General features: G+C 46.7%; 1 protein-coding gene across 1 annotated transcript in view; it reads left to right on the top strand.

Annotated features, from left to right (window-relative positions):
- Positions 1–4,886: 4,886 nt before the first annotated feature.
- myo9aa (myosin IXAa) overlaps positions 4,887–24,402 on the top strand; it is a 56,223-nt gene continuing 36,707 nt past the window's right edge. Inside the window, exons 1-3 of the mRNA XM_068742240.1 lie at positions 4,887–5,762; positions 23,874–23,968; positions 24,064–24,126. Coding sequence (XP_068598341.1) covers positions 4,887–5,762; positions 23,874–23,968; positions 24,064–24,126 — 1,034 coding nt within the window. The remainder of the gene's footprint in view (positions 5,763–23,873; positions 23,969–24,063; positions 24,127–24,402) is intronic.

Here is a 24,402-nt window from a genome sequence, read left to right as displayed (position 1 = left end):
AAATCTGTTCATTTGAGGGACTGATTAATGGTTCATTTTCTGATTTGATACATTTAATCGAGTCCAAGGGGCAGGAAGGTTGTTGCTCTCTGCTTGCCGAGGCCGCCCCGCGCTGCAGCTTTGCCTCCAGGCTGAAGGGAAACTATTTCTGCGAGGTGCTGCAGAGGCATCGCAGCAGAGTTGTGTTCCTCTTTCATACGTTTGGGGGCACAGAGGGGTCACGTGTGTGTGTGTGTGTCTGACATGTTGGCACTCGTATGGCGCATTCGTCACCACATCAATCAGCGGGCCCCTCTGTTCCTTTCACACTGAAGTAGGGGGGGCTTCTTCTCCTGCAGGCTGGAGTCCTGATGCATTTGATGAAAGCTGCTAACAGCTGACACGTTTCAGTTTTTCAGGCAGCGTTTGAAGTATTTCGCTGAAGTGCCTTAACGGCCGGGGGGCGTGGCTATGACCATATTGGCCTAACTTTAAGTAAGAAGTAATGAGAAATCTGGCATTCATTCCAGATGGTAGGACACAATAAAGTCGTTTATTAGTGGCAGGTCCATCCTAACACGCTCGCTAAAAATTGCTGTGGATCTATTGACGGAGGAATTTAGACCGCCGTGGATCTTCTCAGACTGAAACATTAGAAAACCCCCAACCAATCCAGGAGCCAACGTTCAGTCCGTTTCTGAAGCGCTTGCAGCATCCTTGAAACTCTTTAAACGCCTGCCGGGCAGCGTTCATACGCTCAGAACGCCGTGCTGGAACGCATCCCTCAAACCACTGCTGGTGTCGAATCGCCGTCTCTCCAACGCCTCCAGAATATCCACCCATGTGACAAAACAAAGCACATTCTTCAGCGGGTTCAGCGCCCACAAGCAGCTTATGACAATCCCTGCTCTTTAGTTGGCTTTACAGCTGTGCGCTGCGTGGCGTTACTGAAGGGCAGCTTCCCCCGTGAGGGGAGTCGGGGCCCGTTTCTGAAGGCCAAGTCCCGCTGAAAGCAGGGAAACGACAGACACTGGCTTTCATAACTTTCCTGTAACGTCGGCTATTTTTAGCAGCTGCCTCACACGGTCTGCCTCCAGGAAACAAAATGCATTCCCCGAGAATCACACCCTGTTATTACGAAGAGCGCTCGGTGACAAACCTCAAATAACGTAAAACTGAATTAGAATGTTGAAAATTATTATTATTATGTTGATGATTTGTAAGTATTTATTAATAAATATCTATTATTACTGCCAGACAAGCCTTAACATTAAAACTAGCAAATTTGAATGACTGACGGATCAAGGGACCAATAGGAAGAACGACTGACCCGCAGAGAAAACAGAAGTCTAGTAAAAATGTCCCGTATGCATGTTATCGGCTTTAAATTGTTTATTGTTTTGCATATTGAATTATTTGCATGAGAAATGATAAATATCTTGGACTCAAATCATCCGATTTGCATAAATGTGTGGACTTAAATGAAATTTGCGTCAACATTAACCAGGGTGGGCGGGAGCTGAGAGTGATTCCTATTGGATCCCTGAAAGATGTGAGCCTTGGAGTAGCGGCCGTTTCAAACCAGTGGCCCTCACCTGATGAACACAGCTGCTACATTTGGCACCACAAAGCTTTAGTTTTAGTTTTACTAATGAACATACAATAATTTCATAATCACACACTGACTCGCACAACTTGGTGCAAAGCGCTTAAATTTACAGCAGCTTAAAGGTTTAATAGCTGCAAACACAAAATCATGAGCCTTTTGCTACACAATCTGAGCCCTGGTTGCAGCGACACTCACACACACGCACACACACACACACGCACTCACACACACACGCACTCACACACACACAGCTTTTCCTGAAGATGACGTCACATCGCAGAAAGCCGACCAAACCTGATTCTTCACTCTTGTACAACAATGGCAGCCATTGAGGAGTCTGGCTCACGTGGTTAATCTCTCAATGGCTTCCTGTCAGAAGGATCTGCCACACATCTCTAAGAAAATGTTCACATTACACATAAAGCAGAGCATTGCCTTTTTTATATATATTTTTTATGATAGACATAATGTGACATTTTGATTCATTCAGGCAAGAGGATGCTTTTTTTTTTCCTGAATATCCTTTTTTTTTTTTACTCTGTTTAGTTTGAAGCCTCTGGGCCAGCATTCTCTTGGGTGAAGCGGGATACGATATGACCCGAGTTTCAGCTTGTCCGTATCGGATCTGTCCCCATCGGGGGGAAAAGTCCCTCAAACAGATTTGACTCCAGTGAGATTCCTAATCTCTGGCCGTTCAGGTGATGTAACTGGATCTGTCACTGGTTCAGTTGTTCAGCCCGGCCTGCGTTTCCACCTCTTCTTGCACCGACCTGAGCTGATCTGCATTAAACCTTTAAAGTGCCGACAAACATGAACAAGGATCAGGTCAAATGATTCACGCCTCATTTTCTCATGTTAGAACTTTTTCATCCGTTTTCATCCACACCTTTTTAAAGCTCTATGTTTGCTGCTTTGATGTCATTGTTTCACAAAGCGAGCGATGCTGCCAATGCAAACAGTTTGTTTCGCTTGTGTGCTCCTAGTTTGCTGCTTTTAGCTGGAGGGGGGTGGAAAAAAAAGATGCAACAGTTGCAAAAGTGTTTCTAATGTGATATTTGGCTTTGTGTTAGTAGCATTTTTTGGGGTTGGGAGCCCAGAACACAGTGTGCTGACGAAGAACACAAGAGGAGCGTTTATTAAGACATTTTTGTGCAGCCTTCGGTCAACTCGGTGTGTGTGTGTGTGTGCGTGGTCGGTTTCAGCGGCTGGGTTGTTTGTTTGTCCTGCAGAACCTTTACCGAACCATCCAGAGGCCTGATCGTAAGACTAGCTGCTGCTCGTCTCCATCAGACCGACGGCTCCTTAAGGAAATTGTTGCTGTCGGATGCAGTTGGATTTTGCACCCTCTGTTGCAGTTCCACTCGTTGTGTCTTCGTCCATCCGTCTGTGTTAAACGTCTCTAAGTCTATCAGGCGCATTAGACATTTTGTTCGCACGCTGATTGTCCTGTAACGGTAAGCAGCGAAGCGGCCTGCAGGGCCCCATCGTGTCCCACACTGACACAACCCTAAATCCCCCGCTCCCCCTATCCTTTAAACAGCGAGCTGACCATCTGTTCCAGGCGCCGCCGCCACGCAGAGTACAATCTCTGGAGCCACACAAACGTCCACCGCGGTAAACGCCTACCATTGGATACAAGCTCTGCGGTGTTTTCAAATACAGTCCTACGGGAGCATAATAATGTGATGTGTGTTTTTGACTTTGTCGTGCGTGTGTGTGTGTGTGTGTGTCTGTCTGTGTTTGCTGATGCGACACATGGCAGGAGAGATTGGATATGGGGCGACAGGAAATGAGCAGGAGGGCAGCGTTGTGTGACTGCGCCGCCGGAGGGCTTTTATTTGTGATCCACTCTGCGCTCCAGCTTTATGTGTCCCTGTTCCATTTCCTGTTTCCTTTGTTTAAACAGCATTTCTTCTGTGGTTCTGCTGCTCATGCAGTTTGAAGGTTGAGGACTCGCATCCATTCTCAATTTACAACGATTCCTCCCAAATGCTAAATGGGTTTGATTTCTGTAGGGCGGCTGGGCTCAGCGTCAGCAATGGGGTCAGGTCACAACCAAGCGGGACGAGGCCCGAGGTAGAACCAGAACTCCTCGTGAGGTTCACACGCAGGAAAACATCGAAAAGAAGAAGCCATTGCACTTCTACGATGTCTCAATAACGTCTTGAAGATGAGCGAAAAGAGAGTGGTCATGAAATGAAGCACGACATTCGCATCAAACCCAGAACCCGAACCCATAATGGTTGTTCCTGCTGATCAAACACTAGCCCTGAACGCTATCTGGGTCAGACAGCAGGAGGGACTCATCTGATTCTTTCTGACTGCTGAAAATAATGTTCCGATCATCATCATCATCATCATCATCATCATCATCATCCTCTGAAATAAAACAACGTTGTCTGTGGAGATTCTCCGTCCTCCAGGTCTTGGTAGATCGGTGCCTTGGATCAAGTCAACTGGAGTTTGAGGAAACGCTTGAAGACATTGTTCACATCTCATCTGCGTGGCTTCGGTCCTGAACTCAAGAAGCTAACGCAGCGTCCACACACAGACATTCACACGGGCGTCTGCAGATTAGCAGACACGACGCACATTCTGGGCTGACTGTCTTTAAGTTAATGTGTTGATGGCAGGCGTGTGTGTGTGTGTGTGTGTGTGTGTTACCACTGACCTCACCGCTGAGACCATCTGAGGCTCATTTAGACTCAGTTCATCAGGTGTTTGTGCTGAAGCTCATTGATGGCGCTGAACCCGCGGAGGAGCAGCTCAGTCATCAGTCCCCTCTTTCTCCCTCTCTCTGTGGCCTCCTGTCCCTGTTGCTGCGTGTTAATGAGGGAACTGGTGAAAGGCCCGATTGTGTGTTCAGTGAAGAGGACGCCAGCTGTCCATCTTGGCGTGTGTGTCTGTGTGTGTGTGTTAATAGTAATCCCGTGGATCCTGATGACTTGTCCTTTATGGGGTTGCAGCGGAATCGCTTTGGCCTTCATCACATTATGTAACAGCACACGATGTCTGTGTCATAATCTCACATATGTCGTAATCTGGATTGCAGAGGGCTGTGGCTGGTTTAGATGCAGCAGACAGAGGTTCAATCTGCCGCGGTTTCATTTGCTGTTGGTTTTGTTTTCAGTCGCGCTTGTCCTGCAGCGAGTCGTCTTTTTGAAATGGTAAACCAGGAACTGACCGATCTCCTGCTTGTCTGCTTTTCAGAGGTGATGTCTTGAATCGGTGGTTTTCCCCAGCCCACCAAAGGACGCGCCAGTGCCAGGCTGCTGCTCATGGGAACGTCTGCTCCGCCATGAGTAATCGCGATGGCGCCGGCGGCACGGGAACCCTGGGCCGGCGGCAGCGCTTCGAGAACTCCGAGTTCACGGTGCGCATCTACCCAGGCAACTTGGCTGAGGGGACCATCTACTGCCCAATCAGTGCTCGCAAGACCACCACAGCCGCCGAGGCCATCGAGCGCGTCATTGAGCGCCTGCTGCTGGAGCGCACCAAGTGTTATGTCCTCGCCGAGGTGAAGGAGTTTGGTGGGGAGGAATGGATTCTGAACCCCGGTGACTGTCCCGTCCAGAGGATGATGCTCTGGCCCCGGGTGGCACTGGAGCACCGCTCGCTGTCTGGTGGCGAGGACTATCGTTTCCTCTTGAGGCAGAAGAACCTGGACGGTTCGATCCACTATGGCGGCAGCCTCCAGATGTGGCTGCAGGTTACGGAGGAGCGCAGGCGCATGGTGGATCGCGGGCTGCTGCCACAACCGGATTCCCAGGGTGACCATGCCGATCTGTGCCACCTGCCGGCTCTCAACGAGCGCTCGCTGCTGGACAACCTGCGCTCGCGCTTCCGCCAGGAGAAGATCTACACCTACGTCGGGAGCATCCTCATAGTCATCAACCCCTTCCAGTTCCTGCCCATCTACAACCCCAAGTTCGTGAAGATGTATGATAATCACACCCTAGGAGATCTGGAGCCGCACATTTACGCTGTGGCCGACGTGGCTTATCACGCCATGCTGCAGAGAGAGAGCAACCAGTGCATCGTTATATCCGGGGAGAGCGGCTCTGGGAAGACGCAAAGCACAAACTTTCTCATTCACCATCTGACGGCGCTCAGCCAGAAAGGTTTCGCCAGCGGCGTGGAGCAGATTATCCTCGGGGCGGGCCCCGTACTAGAGGTAAGGTGTGATTTTTCAATGATTTCTTTGATTCTAAATGAATTTGTTTGAATATGTGCTCAAGACGGGCATGTTTTTAACCACTTCCTGTTTACGTTTACCCTTGCTAACACGCTCGAGACGACTAGTTGGCTGCACAACTGTGCTGAGCCCTGTCTGTTTCTGGTCGGCCTGGAGTTGCCCCCCCTGTGCAGAGCTCTATTCCACTTCATTCCGGCTCTGTGGGTTTATCCAGCCCACAGAGCACCTCTCTGTCTGCATGCAGCCAGTGGCCTTTCAGCGGTCACACTCGTGTCCAGTGACATGTGGCGAGGTTCAGGGCTGGTGAGGCATTGACTTCATCACAATGAGATTGACAAACCCGCGAACCCTACAGAGTAGCTCGATTCACCATTTGATATGCTGTAGCTAACTTGTTATGTTATATAATCAGCATTCTTTACACATACAAACTGTAGCACACACAAAAAAAGTAAGTTTAATTATTATTGCGGCCTTGCTTTTACGTTTAGTCCATGCGCTGCTCTTTCCGAACAAAAGCATTGATAACTTGTTCATGGATGTTTTCCTCGTCTTTCTTTAGTTTGAAAAGTCAAATGAACAAAGTAAGTCACAGCGAATGCAGCTTTAACTTACTCTGTAGACGGCGAGTCACATCCCTGGGATCGCTGCTCCTCCTACCACGAGGCAGGAAAACTGCGTGCCTCACCTGGTGCCTCTTTTCTAGCCGTTTTATGGTCGATCAGCAAAAGACATGCGTTACACATATAATCAGCTGAACTCTGGTAATTTAGTTCATATAAAGGGTAGACACAGAAATACGGGCATTCCTTTTTCAGATTTCATCACTTGGGTAGTCTGGACTGGTGAAAAATGCATTGGACGTCCTCCCCACAAATAATTCACGGTGTCTTTTACTACCATACTGGAGTCGAAACTCCATCATTCTTTTCAGATCCACCCTTTTTGCCACCCGTTTGTTCTCGGGATCAGTGTCCCAAAGTTGAAGATGGCAGCTTTGAAGTCAAGTTCAAAGGTAAAACAGTAAGACAATGGTCTTTGCAGCCGGTAGCTCCACACCGGTTTATTGTCCTCGGTCCAGCAAACAGAGCTCTCAGGAATGCCATTCACTGGTTGGTCTGCAGAGTTAATGGATGGCAGGCGGGGTTAATTTTGGATGCACTAACGCGAGTGAGTAGCTTTGAGTGCAGAGGAGCAGCCTTTAAGTGTTTACACAGGGAGCCCGCTTATCAGCCCGCTGGGGATTGATGCCTCGACCTGCGCCGTGGAGAGAGATAGAGGAGAGGAGTGGAGGAGGAAGAGGAAGAGGAGTCATTACCGCCATATGAATACTCCATCTTTATTTCCTGTTCAGCTGTTCATCCAGGGAAATGCGTGAAACAACGCGAGTTACATTTGATTCATCAACGTAGCCTATTGATTTATATATATAAGAGTGATCACCTCCTCTTTTAAGTGTGTGGTTTAGGGATGTCACTATTTCACATTTTTGAGTCACGATTATTGTGAGGAAATATTGCGATTATACGATTATCGACATTACGAAAGGAAACGACTGAGATTAAACATTCACTTCTTAATGTGCGTCCTTCGGCCATCCTCTTCACTAGTGAGTCCGCGGGCTTTTCCACGGGTTCCGTATATATACGAATTACACACACACACATATGCACATGCTACGCTACCTTACGCAAGTTGCGCTGCACCTCGCACTGACAGTTTTCAGCGGTAAACTGTGGGTTGTAAAGTTCTTACGAATGGCCTACTGTGACTTTTTATAATCGCGATAATCAACACCGGCGTGGATCTATTTCGGCATGAGACTTTGTTGTTGATCAGAAGTTCCGTGCCCTCAGAACAGGGAACGGCGCTCTCCTTTACCTGCGTTAACTTTCTCTTCGTCGTAACCTGAAGGCCGATGAATTCAACACGGCCCTTTTAACATGAGCTGTTTGCCAGCAGGGCCATTCCTTGCCCTCCCAAGTTGCTTGTGTGTGGGATACATTATGAAACCTTTAACGTCTCCCCTGCGTCTCCCGTACGCTGGCGATGGGCTATGGATGGAGGATGTCTGGATGCCATCTTCAGATGAGTGTGTAATTAGCTTAAGGACCAGCCAGACTCATCGGTGAATATTATCTCGGGAGTTTGGCTGGTTGCTTCCCAGGCTGCCCTAAAGTGGTTTATTTAATGTCATTTGGAAACTGAAACGCAACTCATCTCGGACTTAAGGGTAATGGTTCTGTGATTTTTAAGCCAATGAGAGATTTGATCCTTCGCCCTCAGGTCAAACGAGAGCAGAGCGCTTGCTGTCCGTCGGGTGTCAGGTGCAGGGTGAAATTCACCCGGAGATTTATCACTTACGAGAGGCCTGCTTGGAAACCAGCCAGCAGCTGCAGCTGTGCATTAAGGTCCTGACAAGCCTAAACTAAAGTGTTCCAATGAATAAAAGTCAGCCCAAAAGGAGGTGGAAGCATAAACCAAGGGCACATGGTGTGCCGTTAGATAACCAGGGCAAGTTACAGTAGCAAAGCGTGATCTTAATGTCGGGTAATCAGAGATGAGGTCCGTGCTTACAGTTGGAAGGGGAGCTTGGTTCTGCCTTCAACAGATTTGCCATAGTGTGTGTGAAATATGAGCAATCCTCTGTTGATTCAGCTCTTATCTGCTTGTCTGTAATTCCTCACCTTGTTTACCTTCGTGTGCCAGATATGACTGGAATCGGCATTGTGCCATGGATTCCTCTCGCTACATACTTGTGTGTTATCTCCTTTTGCCTCCAGGCCAACATGGAGCCTGGTATGTCAGGAGGTTTGACCTAGTCCCATGATCGCAGTGACATTCATATGAAATGCAAGCTGCTTTTCAGCACACGGATGCTGCCTTGCAGCAAACGGCGACGTGCATGAAGGGAACGCCTTCAGGGATGCTTCTCTACCTGACCTCCGTTTGTCTGATCTTGCTCATCGGTGTTTCTAGGTTTCTGCAGGAGGCGGAGTCTTTGTGAGATGCCAAAGCTGCATTAGCTTTCCTTGTGATGTGTGCGGCCAAATGACTGTTGGATTAAACACCGATGATTGAAATGTCTGTATCCGGGATCTTTCGGAGATGGATCCTTCGTGTTTTTCTCGCACTACCTCGTCGCCATCTGCGGTCTAATTTAACTACCGCCCAGGCTTTCAAATCCAGATGTTAGCCTGACAAGTCTCGGGCTTTCAGGTACGCGACATTTAAAACTGATTGACGGCACAGCCGGAGAATGAACGTCCTAAATGGGTATGATAATGTGGCTAGTTTAGGGTTCTTCACGCGGAGTTCCTGTTACGCTCCTCCGTGTTACCGGCTAAGAGAAGCTCTCCTCGTGTTCAGCGGTTTCACCGCGCTCCATCGCCTCCATGCTACCTCATCACAAACAAAAATGCACTCACATTTGAACATTTATCTCCCCAGATCCCCCACGAATACGGACTGGAGGAAGTGAATATTATGAGTTCCCACTAGTGGGTGGGGTCAAACGAGATTCTCTCTGCACTCAAAGTGTTGTTTTCCACAGGCTGGGGTGGAAAATCAGATGAGCTGAGAGGGATGGGAAATGGTTGAGTGCCATTCGCATGCGGTGTCCATTTGGCGTCCGGTTACCGCGCTGTGTGTTCTGTGTGTTTGAGAGCGCAGCGGGGGCCGGTGTGGATGTGATGGGCTGGAGTCGAGCGGCTGCGTTCCCTGGCGAACATGCCGGGGTGTCTGCACGGCTCTCAGTACAAACACAGTGAAACATTACACTGAGAGGTTTACGGCACGTATTCAGTTCTGTTCTGTTAAACTAGCATCTGTAGGAATGGCTGTTTGTCTAAAAACTGAAATGCTCCAGGTTGCACCGCATTATGTAATAACACCTAATTTTGTAATAACTTGCTACAAAATATTATGTGATTAGAAAGCAGATGTCCTTGTAATGAATACATCCATCAGCCAGTGGAACAGACTTTAACAGTCACTGGCTGCGTTTACATGGACAAAAGTTAATCCGATCAGAGTTCGGATTAAAATGATGATTGGATGTACTGTGTTCATGGACCCTAAAAATACTGATCCGATTAGGACTGGCGTGTTTATGCAGAATAAAGAATCGGAATAAATAATATGGACGTGCGCAATTCTACCAAATATAACGGAAATAGTAGAAGAAGAAGCCATAGCGACTTCTGTAAACAAAACATTGCTCCGCCCTTTTCTGACATGTCAGCCATTAACAAGCTTGTGATGCCAGTGTTGTTTGGGGTTCAGCTGAAGGATGACGAATGGCAGCAACCCCAGCTGTTTCTTTTCCCCTCGTTTGAAACCTGGTGCCAAGCTCTTACTTTTCTGGCGAACTTGCATCCATGACGACGGGTACCATGCAGCGGCCGCATCGGAGGAGCGCACGCTGTTCCTGCTTTGTCAGCTATCGAACACGTAGCGTTGATACAGCGTCTCCCTCGGGCTGTAACGGTGTGAAGTCAGGGGTCACACGGAGGTCTGGGGGAGACATATCGGCCTCCAGCCGGTAGGAATGTTGATGTTAACCGAGCAGATCGCCCAAAAATGAGTGGGGGGGGCGAGCAGATCATTGGTCGGGTGACGTTTCTGAGTCCATAAAAAGGTTCTGGAGCGTTACTGCCAGACAGAAATGGAATGAATGGATCTAACGGAGGCAGTCATCGCTTCAGCCGTCTGATGATGCAACTTCTGGGTGGCAGGTAAACTCTGAGGTCATCAGACATGGTCGGATCCTTTTGCTCTCGTGTGTGTGTGTATGTGTGTGTGCCGTTAACTTCAAGCCTCTGAAGATTTAATTCTACACGAGATTTGAGCCTTTCCATCTCTGGGCTCCTGGAAACCCCGGATAACACCAGTCAAGCTGCGTGAAGATGGTTCGTGTTTGTTTTGTTACGATTTCAATCCTATTTACTTTAAATGCCGTTTTTAAATCCAGAAATGTTTTATGGAGTGAAAAACAGCTGACTCTGGATTCGTGTGGAGCGTTCATAGATACGCTTAGATTTTTCTTCTTCTCATTTTTGGGTGAAATATTCCTTTTTAAAGAAACATCAGATAGAACCCGTCACGGCCTCGGCTGCAGCGCATCCGTACGGAGCCGCTAATCACCATAGAAGAAGAATAAAGTCGTGCTTCTTACAGTCATCTGGTGAGTCTCGCTGCACAAGTCAGTCGTCAGCAGCCGATGACGGCAGCAGCTCACAATGTGCCGGTCTGTGTCGCCTCACAGGCTCTTACTGATGCTGGTGTGTGCTTGAGTTTGCAGGTGCACACACACACACACACACACAGCCAGCTGCCCTCACTGCGTCCCATCGAGACTGAATAGAAAAGGCTTTATGGAGCTCATGGGATGCCTTTCTGTTCAGGTTTTTACATTTTCTAATAAAAACTCTCACTAGTTTCTGTTGATTAATTACTTTGTTCATTAAGTTGAGTGGACATTGAATATGCGATTATTTTAATTATGTAATAACTTTGCATGATGACGTCTCTTAAAATAAATAATTGTTGGTTTTCTGGTATAAATGAAATCCGTTCTAGTTCTCCGGAGTCTCTCACCAAAATCTCGAGATAAAAACAGTGTGATGGGCGGCTGGCCTGATTTCTTCATCTTCCTTAGACATTATCCTCTAAAAAGCCCTGCTTTGAGCCCGCCCCCCCACCCTCGGATCCTCCTCTGTGGGAATCTCATCAACAGAGAGAGAGTAAGCCCTTCCTTTCATGTCATTTTACACTTAGCAGCTCCACACGTGTTCAAGTTCATTAGAACAGCTCGAGGACAAATGTTTTAAAGCCGACTCTGAGACAGTCGCAGTTAAAATGTGAAACCTCCTCTGACCTCCCAGCAGGTTTTCCATCCTCATGATGTAAGTGTCAACGATGTCGGTTACATAAACGGCGAGAGCTCGGCCTCCTCTCCTCTCCTCTCCTTGCTGGAGTTCCGTAAATCCTTGCAGGTGACCTCTGGGCTCCCAGCTAGTCATGTGGCGGTGCTGGTGGTGTGTGTGTGGTTTGTGGTCATCCTGTGCTTCCCGTGTTGTCCAGATGTGGTTTGATTAATCCGGGTGTGTAAAGTGAACACATCTGGACGGCAGTGGAGAACACGAGGGATGTCACCCTGGAGCAAGTCGCTCATGGAAACGATCGCCGCAGCCGGCTGCTCCGCTTGTGCACTATTTTCCGGTAGTTAATCTCGGATTTGTTCCGGAAAGTTGGGTTACATTTTTCTGTGAGCGTCTGATGCTCCCCTCTTCTGGCTCATGAAGGAATAGATTGTAATGATTTAGAAAAGAGATGACCCGACTCTCGTGGCCCTGTTATTATCATTACTGGAAATGAAAAGCAACTACAAGGAGCCATCACCTGCCGGTTCCTGCCAACAGTACTGGTTGTTCTGCTGGTCTCTCGCCCTTCCCAGTAGGAAGTAGGCGTCACGGCACACTGAGATGATGGGTGCAACGAGGCCATATGCTAATAGCCTACTTAGCCCTGCCTTAAATGGCGTGTTAGTGAAGCAGTGGGGCATCCCGGCTTCCTGGATTAGATCGTTTACCGCTTAATTCCAGCCAAAATACAGCAAGTTATGTTTTTAAGACCTTTAATGCAGGAAATGCTTTCAGATGAAAAGAGCTTCAAAAAAAAAAAAAAGGCAGTATGAATATCAAACCACAAAATTCACGTAAAACGTGGTGCGGTGGATGGAAGCCGTCAGGCCTGAGGATCCTTCAGGATCTTCACGGGATTGGACAGAGCCCTGATCCTTGTGTCTGTCAGATTGAACTAATTGCACTGACCTCCTTTCTGCTCCGACCACGTGGTTTAGCTGTGGTGCATTGGTGGCGCCACGCCGCTCCTCTCACCTGCCTGGCGCGGCGTCAGCCTAGTGCCGGCCCACTAATGCCTGACATGTGGCCTACATACGGGCGCGTCGCCGATGAGACCGCCTGTCCAGACTTTGCTCCAGCAGGGTGAGCTTTGTGGATGGAGCTTGGACACGTCTGACCTCGGTGTCGGCTCATGACGGGGAGGTCACAGCTGCCGTGTCCAATCAGACGTCGCATGTCAGCCGAAACCCATGTTTGGTGAGCTTTTCTGATTCCTGATGCCGGCCAATTGTAACGAAATAGTTTATTAATAACATGTTTTATATCAGAAACGCTGATGGAGCGCTCTCATCAAGATCTTTTTGCCACTGTGACTGTGGAAGGAGTCGGAGAATCATCACTAAATGTGCTGCTCTCTGCAGATTTAAGGAGCCTGGTGGAAGTCTTGTCACTCTGTGGTCACTCGCGTCTCTCCGTCTGTACGTCGGTCGGCTCATCTGAAATGTTGACACACATTTTGTGTGATAACGATTTGGATCCATAATATGTAATACGAGATAACTCGATTGGAATGAACTTCTGCTCACTTTCATATTAAGACAAACTCGTAATACAAATCCTGGATTAGATTGGATTTGCCTCAAACTCGAATCATCACACACACACCCCTTAGTGGCCCCCGTCCCCTCCCTCCAGAAAAATGTCATCCAAAGTCTGAATTAAATCCATCTGATCTGCAGGCTAACAAAAAAACGGTCTTGGTGCTCCCAAAAGGATTTTATCTCATTATTTCACTATTTTGTTTTCATCAAAATCTCATTATTTGTCTGTGTGTCTGCCAGATATTAAGATGTTTGTGTTTCCGGGTTTATATTTAACAGCCGTTCTTTCAAGTTGCTGCTGGTTTGTCTGGGTTTTTGTTTTTTATTTAGACAGAAAAAATCTTTTTAACAACATAATTTTCTTTTTCTTTTTTTAAAGGTAACTGACAGAATGTTTGTGTGAACCTTTTGTTATCGGCTTTTATTGTGGTTAGGGTTGCAAACTATTTCTAATTTAATGGCCGTGGCGTTGGCGGAGGCAGCCACTCTGACTTCCTGTTCAGCTTCAGTCAGTCAGATCTCTTTACTCACAAGAGCAGCTAAGATTCAAACAGTGCTGACACTAGATTTAGCATTTTTAAAGCCTCTGGATGTAGAAGAGCCTCAAAGTTAAGGCAGATATTTATAAACTCGCTTTGATTAATGACAACCAGCCTCAATGGAATTCATGTAAGAAGCAGCTTGAATATATTTTAATAAGATCTAACATCGTACGTAAAATTTGAGACCAGGATGTCTGTCTTCGGTCTAGTTAAAACGCGGTAAACTACAGATGCCTTTTATGTGAACGATGTCCTAAATGCATTCCGGCTCTGGTGCCGGCTCTGGCTCTGGTGGAGCAGGAGCCTTCATTCCTGTGTGTTTACCTAAGACGGAGAATCTAAGCTCTTCTGCAACCTCTGCATCTCCAAATAAAAGAGTCTCCCGCTCTGAAGATAAGACGTGGGAGCTCTGATGCCGCATCACCTTATCCAAGCAGCTTGTTGGCGCGCTGTAATTTCATATTGACACAGGCTTCCGGAGTGAGTGGGATTAGTGTTTGCTCTGAAAGATAGGCCTGTGTTCATAACCACTGAGCACATTTACTCAGCTCTTGTCAAACACATCCTATACAGGGAGGCAAAATGAGCAGCCACCCCACCCTTCGTCATCATCATCATAGCCCAGCGCTGACAGGAGCCACAACAGATCTGCTTTAATGTACCTGAAATCGGGTGTTGCTGGGTCAAACTGTCCCGATGAGAGGTCCAGCAGCAGGGGAGGCTTTAGGAGTCAATATAAGAACCGCCGATTGATCATGAACGATAACAGACACTTGGTTAGAAACTGGTTCAGTAAATAAATAAACTGGTAAATGATATCGGACTCAAATGGATAAGAATAAATCTGGAGCTGAATTAAAGTAATGAATAATTACTTAACTGGGAGTGTTCTAAGTGATTCTAGCTATTACCTTTCCTCCAAGTCAGTGATTCAGTTCAGGGCCGTGTCTCCTCATGATAGACTGTAGGCAGTGAGATTATGTACAGCATTAGCACCGGTGCTAACGGATCAATGGTGTCCCAGTTTGAAGGACCGGCTTCCAGAACAAATCCAGGAACACACTCGTTCTGAAGGAATGCTAATGTCAAGTGAGATTGGTTTTACCTTTCTATTTATTCACTAATGGACTAATTAATGTCTTTCTACATCTTTTTTGAAGGGTTGAAACCAAAATTTTCTTCATGGGTTGATTCTTCGGTTTGGTTTGAAATCTATCAGGAAAAGTATAATACCAGTATATAATTTTAAACTTCTTTCTTTCTTTTTCTTTCTTTCTTTCTTTCACTGGAACGATCTGACTGCAGAGGAAGCGCCTGGTTCCTGTAGCTCAGCCAATAGCTGGACTCGGGGGCGTGAACTCTGTAGCATGGTGTTCACTAGGATTCAAACCCTCAATCTGGCGATCAATCAGAACCCCCCCCCCCCCCCCCAGGGTGTGAAAATGACCGCCTGTGATGTAATTCATCATCTGCCTCCACCCAGTCTTGTGAACAAACACGAACTCGGTGGGTAATGAGGGCGCGGCTGCCGGAGAGTGGCGTGCTCAGGGATTTGTCTGTTACATCACCAGAGAGCGAAAGCTTGAAATCCCGCCTCCTGTGACCGTCGCGGCGACACAGCTCGCACGAGGGCGTCATCGTTGGCGCACAGTCTAACCTTTGGTGATTTAAAAGTGGTTTTGAGGTAAAATAAAAATATGCAGAATAATCTGGTTGAGGATTCTCAGATGAGCATCGTCATCAGCTGCTGAGTTGTGATGATGTCAACGCGCGTGAATCACTTTGACTTTGTGCAGTCTCACGCCGGACGTAGTGAGACTGCACAAAGTCAAACATTTCGTTTCCCGGTTCTTGTGCGCCAGGTCTCCAGTGTCTGGATTATTTTCAGGTATTGATGGGAGACCTTCCTGTGAGCCACGCCCGTCTCTGAAGTGCTGCATCGTGCTGGCAGAGATTCAAGCTGAGCGCTCAGTGTGTGTGTGTGTGTGTGTGTGTGTGTGTGTGTGTGGTGTGACATTGTTGTCCAGCTCAGGTTAGCATAGTTTCTTGTGCCAGTGAGAGAACGTTTGTGTGTTTGTTTGTCATTTTAACACAAAGATCACAGAAAAGGTGCAGTGGTGTCATTGCAGGTGAGATTCTCACCTCCTGAAGCTCCAGAGGCCTCGATCGTACCTGTGACACTCGATGTTTGCACCGAGCGTCGCTGTGGAATGGCGCAGCAGCAACAGTCGTTTGCCCTCTCGGTCTCATGGGTCTGACCTTGGTGGATTTTCTTGAATGGATGATGTGAACAGTTGTTTTCAGGATCAGCTGCTTGTGGGCGTTCTGTGTTCACTTTAAGCTAAGCTGCTAGTTTACTGACGAGTTTAAAAAATACATGGTGAAACGCAACGGGGGGGGGGGGGGGGGGGGGGGTCTGTTAGTTAAAGTGTTCGTGACAATGAGACGTTGGTACAGCGAAGTCTTTACTGTACTGGGAGTACTGGTCGGTTTGATATTTGACCCACAGGTCATGTTTGGTTTTTCCGCACGTTTGGCGGAGTGATTGATGACATCAGTGTAGCCCCCCCCTCCTCCCCGACTGGGAGGAACGACGCCATGTCATGACCGTCGAGCTTCAGCTGCTGATGCCTTGGGCCGGGCCCAGGTCTGTAGACGGCCTGTCTGAGGAGGGCCGGCGATGAAGACGGGTTTTACCCACGTCTTCATCAATGACTCTGACTAGATCAGACCGGGTGTGCTGTTCAAGATGGCTGGGTATTCCGCACAGAATATAGCACACTTATATTTTATCTTACTATTATTAAGCTAGTTTACAACCGGCCGTCTCCGGCGGCACCAGGTGAATTCAAACATTTAGATCTCCAACTTTGTCTGTCAAAATCCAAAGATGGTTCTGTTGCTGAAGAATTGTTACTCTTTTATCAAAGTGGTGAACATTTTGTTTAGCTCCAGGCCACATAATGTGTTTTTTATAATACTTTCATCTGTTTGGATTATTCCTTGTTTAACCTTTATATAAACTGAACACTTCCGTAATGCCGGGCCAAAAGTTCAGTTGAGGGAAAGTTTCTTTTTTCTTTTCTTTTTGTTTTTTTACTTTTAAGTTGTCACGTGGCACACGGAGCAGGAATAATGAACAGAGCAGACACTGTTTCCTCGTGTGAGAAATGACATTTCATCAAAGGCATCCTGACAATGTTTGAAATAAATCCAGTCAGGCAGCTGTGCTTTGCAGAGAAGAGGCCTCTGCTGCAAACGGTGATCCCACACAGGGAAACGGGGCTCGATCGTTAAATATGGGAACGAACAATGTAACTAAACATGGAGGGAAATGTTTTATTATTATTATAATGTAAAATTCCCTTTTTTGTTGTAAACCCTTAGAGAGAGGTTACATGTCTACTTGTGTTCTGCATGATGCAGGTTCCCATTGGCGGACTGGAGTCTCTGTTGTTGATCGCACCTTCATTGATATCCGGGTAGTCGTCCACTTACGGTTTGACTGGTTAAGGTTAGTGCGGTGGCGGCATATCAGGAAGCGAGCGAGTGAATCGAGTGTGCGACAGTCTCCCTCCCAGCTCCTGGCAGCGCCAGCATCCCGCAATGTCTGACCCACAATGTCTGCCAAGAGGGAATTTGTCTACCTGTAGAAGGGGTTGGACAAAGTCATAGAAAGCCTTCAGCGCCCTTGAGCCCGTCCCAAGTCCGGATAAATGCAGAGGGTTGCGGCAGGAATGGCGGCCGGTGTAAAACTTTGCCAGAATCAAGCGTGTAATCTACTATCGGGTCGATTTGCTTTGGCAACCTCTAATGGGACGAGCCGAAAGAAGAAGAATGGCGTGGATGCATCAATATGAGACTTGAGTGAAAAGGAGTCGTTGTTTAAGGCGTTCCTCTGCTGCCTGTCTCACTCCCTTCCTGTTTGGTGTTACGGTGCGGCGGACCTTTAGCTGTGTTTTTTGTTCTGGTCGATCCGTCCAACACAGAGATATTGTAATCTTGTGTGTTTTGAAGTATTCTGACCCTCCAACTTCGGCTCTGATGGTGCAAATCCCCCTCCCAAGAGTGAAAGGCCTGTTTATGTGCAACACCTGTATTTGGATTCTTTCACCATGAAAACATGCAGCCACCCGTGGTGCAGTGAAAACAGCTGTTCCAGAAGAGTCGGTATGTCTTGTTTCACTGGGCGGATTCGTCCAAACGTTCCTTCACCTGCTCCCATCCCGGATATCTATCACCAGTAGCAGTCATGCAAGTCTATCTGTGACCTTTTCAGATAGAGGTCTGTCCTCAAGGTTATGCCATTGTTAAAGGAAGGGAGTATTCATGGTTCACCTCCAAGATTCAGTGGTCTCTGCCCCCCACCGGTGGTCTGCAGGGAGACCCTCTGAGCGGCCGCCAGCGTTGGCTCAAGGAGGAGAGTTTCCGTTTTTGCATGACTCCAATTGAAGAGTCATTGGTTGAGAACATTTTCCGACCCCTGGGCTCATGAATTCTTTCTAAATCCACTGCTTAACTCGAACAACAATTAAGGCTTCTGTCTGGGCTCCTGGGAACGGCCGTCTCCTTCCAGACTACGTGAATGCGCAGACTTTTTTTTCTACATCTCTCGGATCGTTATCAGCAGGAACAGTAAAACAAAAAATAAATACATTAAAGTACGCAGAATCAAAAATGCACGGTTTATTGTCATTGCTCCATCTCCACAGTTTTCCTGGCTGATAAGGCCCAACTTTTTCAGTGCAGTGATGGAGAGAGCCCTACCCAGGCCAAGGATGTACATCTGTACCATTTTATGGTTGTTGTTTTTTTACTTTTTCATTAGCTTCTTCTGAGCGGCCTTTGGGACTCTTTGGGAATGTTTGCTGTTTTTTCCCACTCATGCTCCGTAAGTCAGAGAGGCTTATCTCATATGAGAGATGTTTCCGAGAGCTGAGGAGCCCCAGAGATCCGTGATTATTTTTCTATTTCGCCTGGCTTTCATCTCCATCCCTGTGACTAATGCTCGCTTCCTACTGACTAACTCGGAAGGACTTTCTGATTCCGCCCCCAAAAAATATATAGTTTCACTAATTATTAGGGTTTTCTTGTTTCTCTCTATCTCTCCGTTACACGTATTTGTCATCCAGGAATTCTTAAACTCTTTACATTTGTTATGACAATGTTCATTTTTATGCATATAGAGAGAAAAAAAACTTTCCCTTTTGTTACACACAATTTACAACTTGAGCTCTAAACAAATTATTCGTAGTTCCATCCATCCATCCATCCATTTTTAACCGCTTATCTGGGGCCGGGTCGCGGGGGCAGCAGCCTAAGCAGGGAAGCCCAGACTTCCCTCTCCCCGGCCACTTCCTCTAGCTCTTCCGGTGGGATCCCGAGGCGTTCCCAGGCCATCCGAGAGACAGTCTCCCCAGCGTGTCCTGGGTCTTCCCCGTGGTCCCCTCCCCTGGTATTCGTAGTTTAACAACAAATTCAAAAATATGTCCAGAATTGAAAAGTCTTAAAGATCTTAAACGGACCAGAGTTTGTTTCCTCTGATGGTTCGCTTCGTTTGGGCAGGTGTGAAAGCTCATCATTCTTCACATTCTGTTGAAAGCAGTAGTTCATTAATTCACAGGTTTTTGCGTAAATTCAGAACATATTACATACACTACACGATTAAACCAGGAGTTATAACTAATGGGCTGGTTTAAGTTAACTTCTGTATGTTAAGCCCGAAAACAACCTGCTTGATTCCATGTTGGAGTCCACATCGGCTGAAAGACGATGGCCGTTCATTCACAGATGTAGAAACGTAGTGAGAGTTAATGGCACGATTGTTATTTTTAGTCTAGACTGCAATATGTCAGCGATTATTGGATGCATTAACATAAAGGTTTATACAGGTAATGAATCCCCCCTGACTTTTGTCTTACGTTTCCTAAATTGCACCGAGGTGTACATCTATATATAGTTCTGAAAAAGCATAACTTTAAAAGATACAGACTTAAACAAAAAAAAAACAGGCTACATCTCCCAGTCTCTGTTTAAACTGTTTTCAGAGTTGAGCGCAGAAACAAGCCGACATATATTCAGTACTTCTGTTGCACAAACAAAAAACCGAAAGGGCCCTCAAACACATCTGAAGGCCCTGTTTTGACAGAAGCAGCCACCGCCAGAACCCACATCCCCACCCGTGCTTTCACTGAGCTGGAAGCCGTGACTGCATGACTCTGATTCAACACCCGCAGTGACCGCAGTCCGCTCCGTGCCAGCGTGATCCGAGCTGTGAGCTCACAGGGGGGGGCCATGGCTGCACAATACCCTCTGGAGAGCGTTATCTGCCCACTCGCGCTGTGACATAACTGTGATAAATGTCAGGCCCTTTCACTCCATTGTCGGTTCTTCTCCACCACAGTGCCTGCATGCTGTGGTGGATGAGTGGGCGTGGCTGTGGACTTGGAAAAAGGAGACGAATCCAGAAAGGTTAAATGAGTAATGCCTCCTTCAGCTGCCAGTGAATCACACTTTCAGTTCTCCTTGTAATGCTACGATGAGTTCATGCTGTTCTCGTTAAGCATGATGCGATTCTATTTTACAGTGGATGAGTCAGATTACTCAGCAGGCAATAATCGAGTTATCTCTTCGCAGACCAGGGGTGTCGAACTCACTTTCTCCGAGGGCCACATCTGCGTCACGGCCGCCCTCAAAGGGCCAGTTGTAAACCGTAACGCAGTTTAAATGCAACTAAATGTAAAATAAATGTAACTACTCCTTAACATGCTGTTAAATAACTGCATGATTACTTATTTAAGTTACCAACATTACATGTGCAATTGCACAGTTGTAAAAAAAATATATACGGATAGTTTATTGCTGTTATAACATAAAAACGTTCACGTTAAGAAAACCACATGACTCCATGGATCAGCAATCAAACGTATTCAAGTAAATAACAAATAAAGCAGTATATCATCCAGCACAAGTTATGTTCCAAAGTTCTAAAAAGGATCATCTGGACAGTTTGGTAAAATGAGGATGGCCAGAGTACTTTATTTGATGAAAACATCCCCGTCATCCTCTCCGTCTGTGCTGGCCCGAACGACTTTGACCAGGCCAGCAGACGGACACGCTACGCCCAGAACACGCTGGCACCGGCTCAAGTCTGTCACTGGCCTGCCTCTGGCTCAGTCTGCAGTCTGAAGCCAAGAATAATACAGTTGACCTGCCGGAGTGACTTCAGTGATCTGAATCCCTCTGCACAAACAGTTTAGCTCCGGTGTCGTTTGAAGACTTTGTGTCCGTTTGAAGCAGGAAGACGTCCGCGGACAGAACCTCCCCCCCCCCCCGAGAACTCTCAGTTTAGCGTTTCACTCCTCTGCTTTACCTCGACATGCCGGCTCTGCGTAAACTGGAGATATAGTGACTGATGCTTCCCAGAATAAGCACGAGGAGCAACTGCGGTTTACAGTCGGTCCCTGAAAGCACCATTTATTTTGTCTACTTTGCATTGAAGTAGATTTAGTGTCACTTTGAGTCAATAATGGCGATTGAAGTTCTGTTCAATCCACTTATGGTGGAAGTCTCTGTCTTTTGTTTGACACTGATTTGCTAATTATTACGATTAAAGTTCTCCTGCATTATGAGACACTCCCACCTGCTCAAGAGGTCCGTTATGGCACATTGCATCTTCTGTAGAGACATTATTGGGGTTTTATTCCTCCTGATGCAGAGACGGCCAAGTTTAGAAAGAATAGAAACTGCCGTTTACATTATGCACTCGTTCATCTTATCCAGAAGGTGCTTATCGTGTGGCTATAAAAAAATGTCTATTTCCCGTGCGTCTCTTTTACACAGACCAGGTGGAAGGAATATATGTTTCCTGCGCATAAATCAGTTCCCATGCAGTATTTGAGTTATTCCTCATCCTGCTTCCTGCTGGCCCAACACTACATGCTGAGTGTCAAGCATTTTAATAAAATATAAAATAAACCGGGGAAAGTACATTATCTGGCTTGCGTGTCCTGAGTTCCTCACCCGGTCTGTGAGCAGGTTGTTTTTATGTGTTTCGATTTTCTTGGCTGCCCATTCAGGAAGCTCTCACTGCTTGGGGACATTGACTGATGGTGGGGGGGGGGCTTGTCTGACCCATAGTTCCTGCACAGGTTACTCAGTTCACAGACTCCTGGACTGGTGAGCAGACTACCAGCTCCTCTGGGAAGACCGAATCAAATGTTTGAAGGTATCACATTTTAAGTTTCGATATGACCTTATATGCTTCGCTTTGTCCAGACGGTGGAGTGGAATATATTTTTCCTCAGCGTCTGCCCACTTGAATGTTTTGTTTAGCCTGGTGAGTCATAAGAGTTCATTGGAGCGATCCAGTAGTTTGAGCCGAGCTCAGCCAGAAGTTGATGAAGCTAAGTGTCCTGGATTCTTCTGGGCTGTTACTCCCAAAAAAAATCTTTTTCATAGCATGATGCTCTTTGCCCTTAGACTTACAATGGAAAAGGGCTCATCAAAACCATATGAAGCTTTTGGGAAACTTTCAAATACTTTCACGTGCTTTGCACTGAATGTTGGTTCTGATTTATGTACTTGTAGGGCTGCAGGTTTTGAGAAGTACTACCCCATGTACCTTGCGTTTTTGATATTGCAAACCGTGAAACAGCTTTTTGAACTTTGTTTTGCTGACCGTTTTGCCTTGCGGAGCTTGACTTGTTGCTACAGCTGGAAAAGAGAAATATGTTTTTCTTCAATGCTGCATTTGCTTGAAGCACAAACATCCAATGAGATTAAGATGAAATTCAAGCATTGCTTGACATGTTTAATAAGTTCTGCCCCTCCCCAGTTTAGGTTTTAGATTTGTTCATTCGCCTAAAACTCTTTTAAAGATCTCATATTATGCCATTTGTTCCCAAACACTTGTATGAAATATCTGTGACAGTCTTTGGTCAAAATAGCAAACAGATGCTGCAGGAAAGCGTCCCTCTTTTCTGTCTCAAACAGCTCTGTCAGAAACGTCTCTGTAAATGAAACCGAAAATACAATTCATAGCGTGCAGCTGCACGCTGCCATGGTAACTGGTGAGGTGATTTTTTTTTCCACACACTAAAACATTTTGCCCAACTTTTGCCAGAATATTACCACCAAAAAAAATGTATCCACTCCGTTCTTGTTAGACTCCTGCACGAGCTACACGTGGACGTGCGGTGCGCCGACACGGGTAGGGTGCACACACATCTTAACGTGCCCCCCGATGTGACATCACAACGGGGGGGAGATTGCTGCCAGACATGTTTCAATACTTGATTACAGAACTACGCAAACTACGCAGGATTGACTGGATGGTTTAGTTTTGCGGTATTTGGGTTGGTAATCACGCGAAACCACCAAATATGTGTGTAGAAACTTGTAGGAAAAGTGATTATTTTTCCATAATATGCCCCCATTAGCCTTCTCCGAGCATCACTGGAATGCGTGTTGTACTAGTGAAAGGTGTGGCCAGTGGGGGCTGTATCCTCAGTCCACAGACACAGGCCTCGGTGCAGCTCTGTGAGGAATCTGTTTACTTGTGGCCGAGCTACAAATAACTACGGGCTTTACAAAGGCCAAAAAAACCCAACTCCCCCTCCAGGCAGCCGTACGACATAGACGAGGTTGCGAGGGGAAGCACTGGGCTGCCTTATTAAAGCACAGCCATTACACGTGTTGCACATGGCCCACATGGACCCCATTACTCACTGACAATATCTTTCCCATCAAGGCCTACCTGGCCTACCCCTTCATCCTCACTCTCGCAATTTGTCTGACTTAAATAGATCCTAAAAGCAAATGCTTAATTTGAAAATGATGTCAGTGTGTCTGACGGATAGTTCGCTCCATGTCTAGAGAGCTGACGGTCTTTCCAGGCATTGTTTGGTTCAAGGCCAAGATGATCTGTGGACTTAAACCTGCAAACAAAGGATCCGCTCCTCAAGTGGACCGAGACCGGAATCTGGCACCAACATCTTTGCGCCGTATTGAATCTGTGGCCTAATCCCACTTTTATAATATGCATTTGTCTTGTGCTTATCGGATCTTCTCTTTCTCTTTCAGGCATTTGGCAACGCTAAGACGGCCCATAATAACAACTCGAGTCGCTTTGGCAAGTTCATTCAGGTGAACTACCAGGAGAGCGGCACTGTGAGAGGGTAAGGAACCAGAAGCAAATGATTTTAGTTACCAGAGAAAGCTCATGAATTGATGTTAACCACTTTATCTTCCCTTTTCTTTTCTTTTTTTTTAGAGCATATGTGGAGAAATATCTCCTGGAGAAGTCGAGGCTGGTTTATCAGGAGCACAATGAGCGGTGAGCCCTTTTCAGAGACACCTTAGACCTACTCTTCTGACTATTAAATACCAAACCCTCAGATTATTATTTTAATTTTCTTTACAGTTTGATTTGGTTACAGATTTGCACTTTTCTTGTTTCCTCATTAAACAGTAACACAAGTACAACCTGAACTGTTCCAAGTGCAGACAGATCCAACTACATCAGTCTTCACATTGTTGAATCTAATTTAAAGCTAAACTCGCTGCTTGAGTTTGTTAAAGTGTGGCTCATGAAGTGAACAAGGCTTGACGC

Source organism: Brachionichthys hirsutus, chromosome 1 (genome assembly GCF_040956055.1).
Source record: "Brachionichthys hirsutus isolate HB-005 chromosome 1, CSIRO-AGI_Bhir_v1, whole genome shotgun sequence".
NCBI classification, from domain to species: Eukaryota; Metazoa; Chordata; class Actinopteri; order Lophiiformes; family Brachionichthyidae; genus Brachionichthys; species Brachionichthys hirsutus.
The sequence above is the reverse complement of the archived record's forward strand: the minus strand, read 5'-3'. Positions and strand labels throughout refer to the sequence as shown.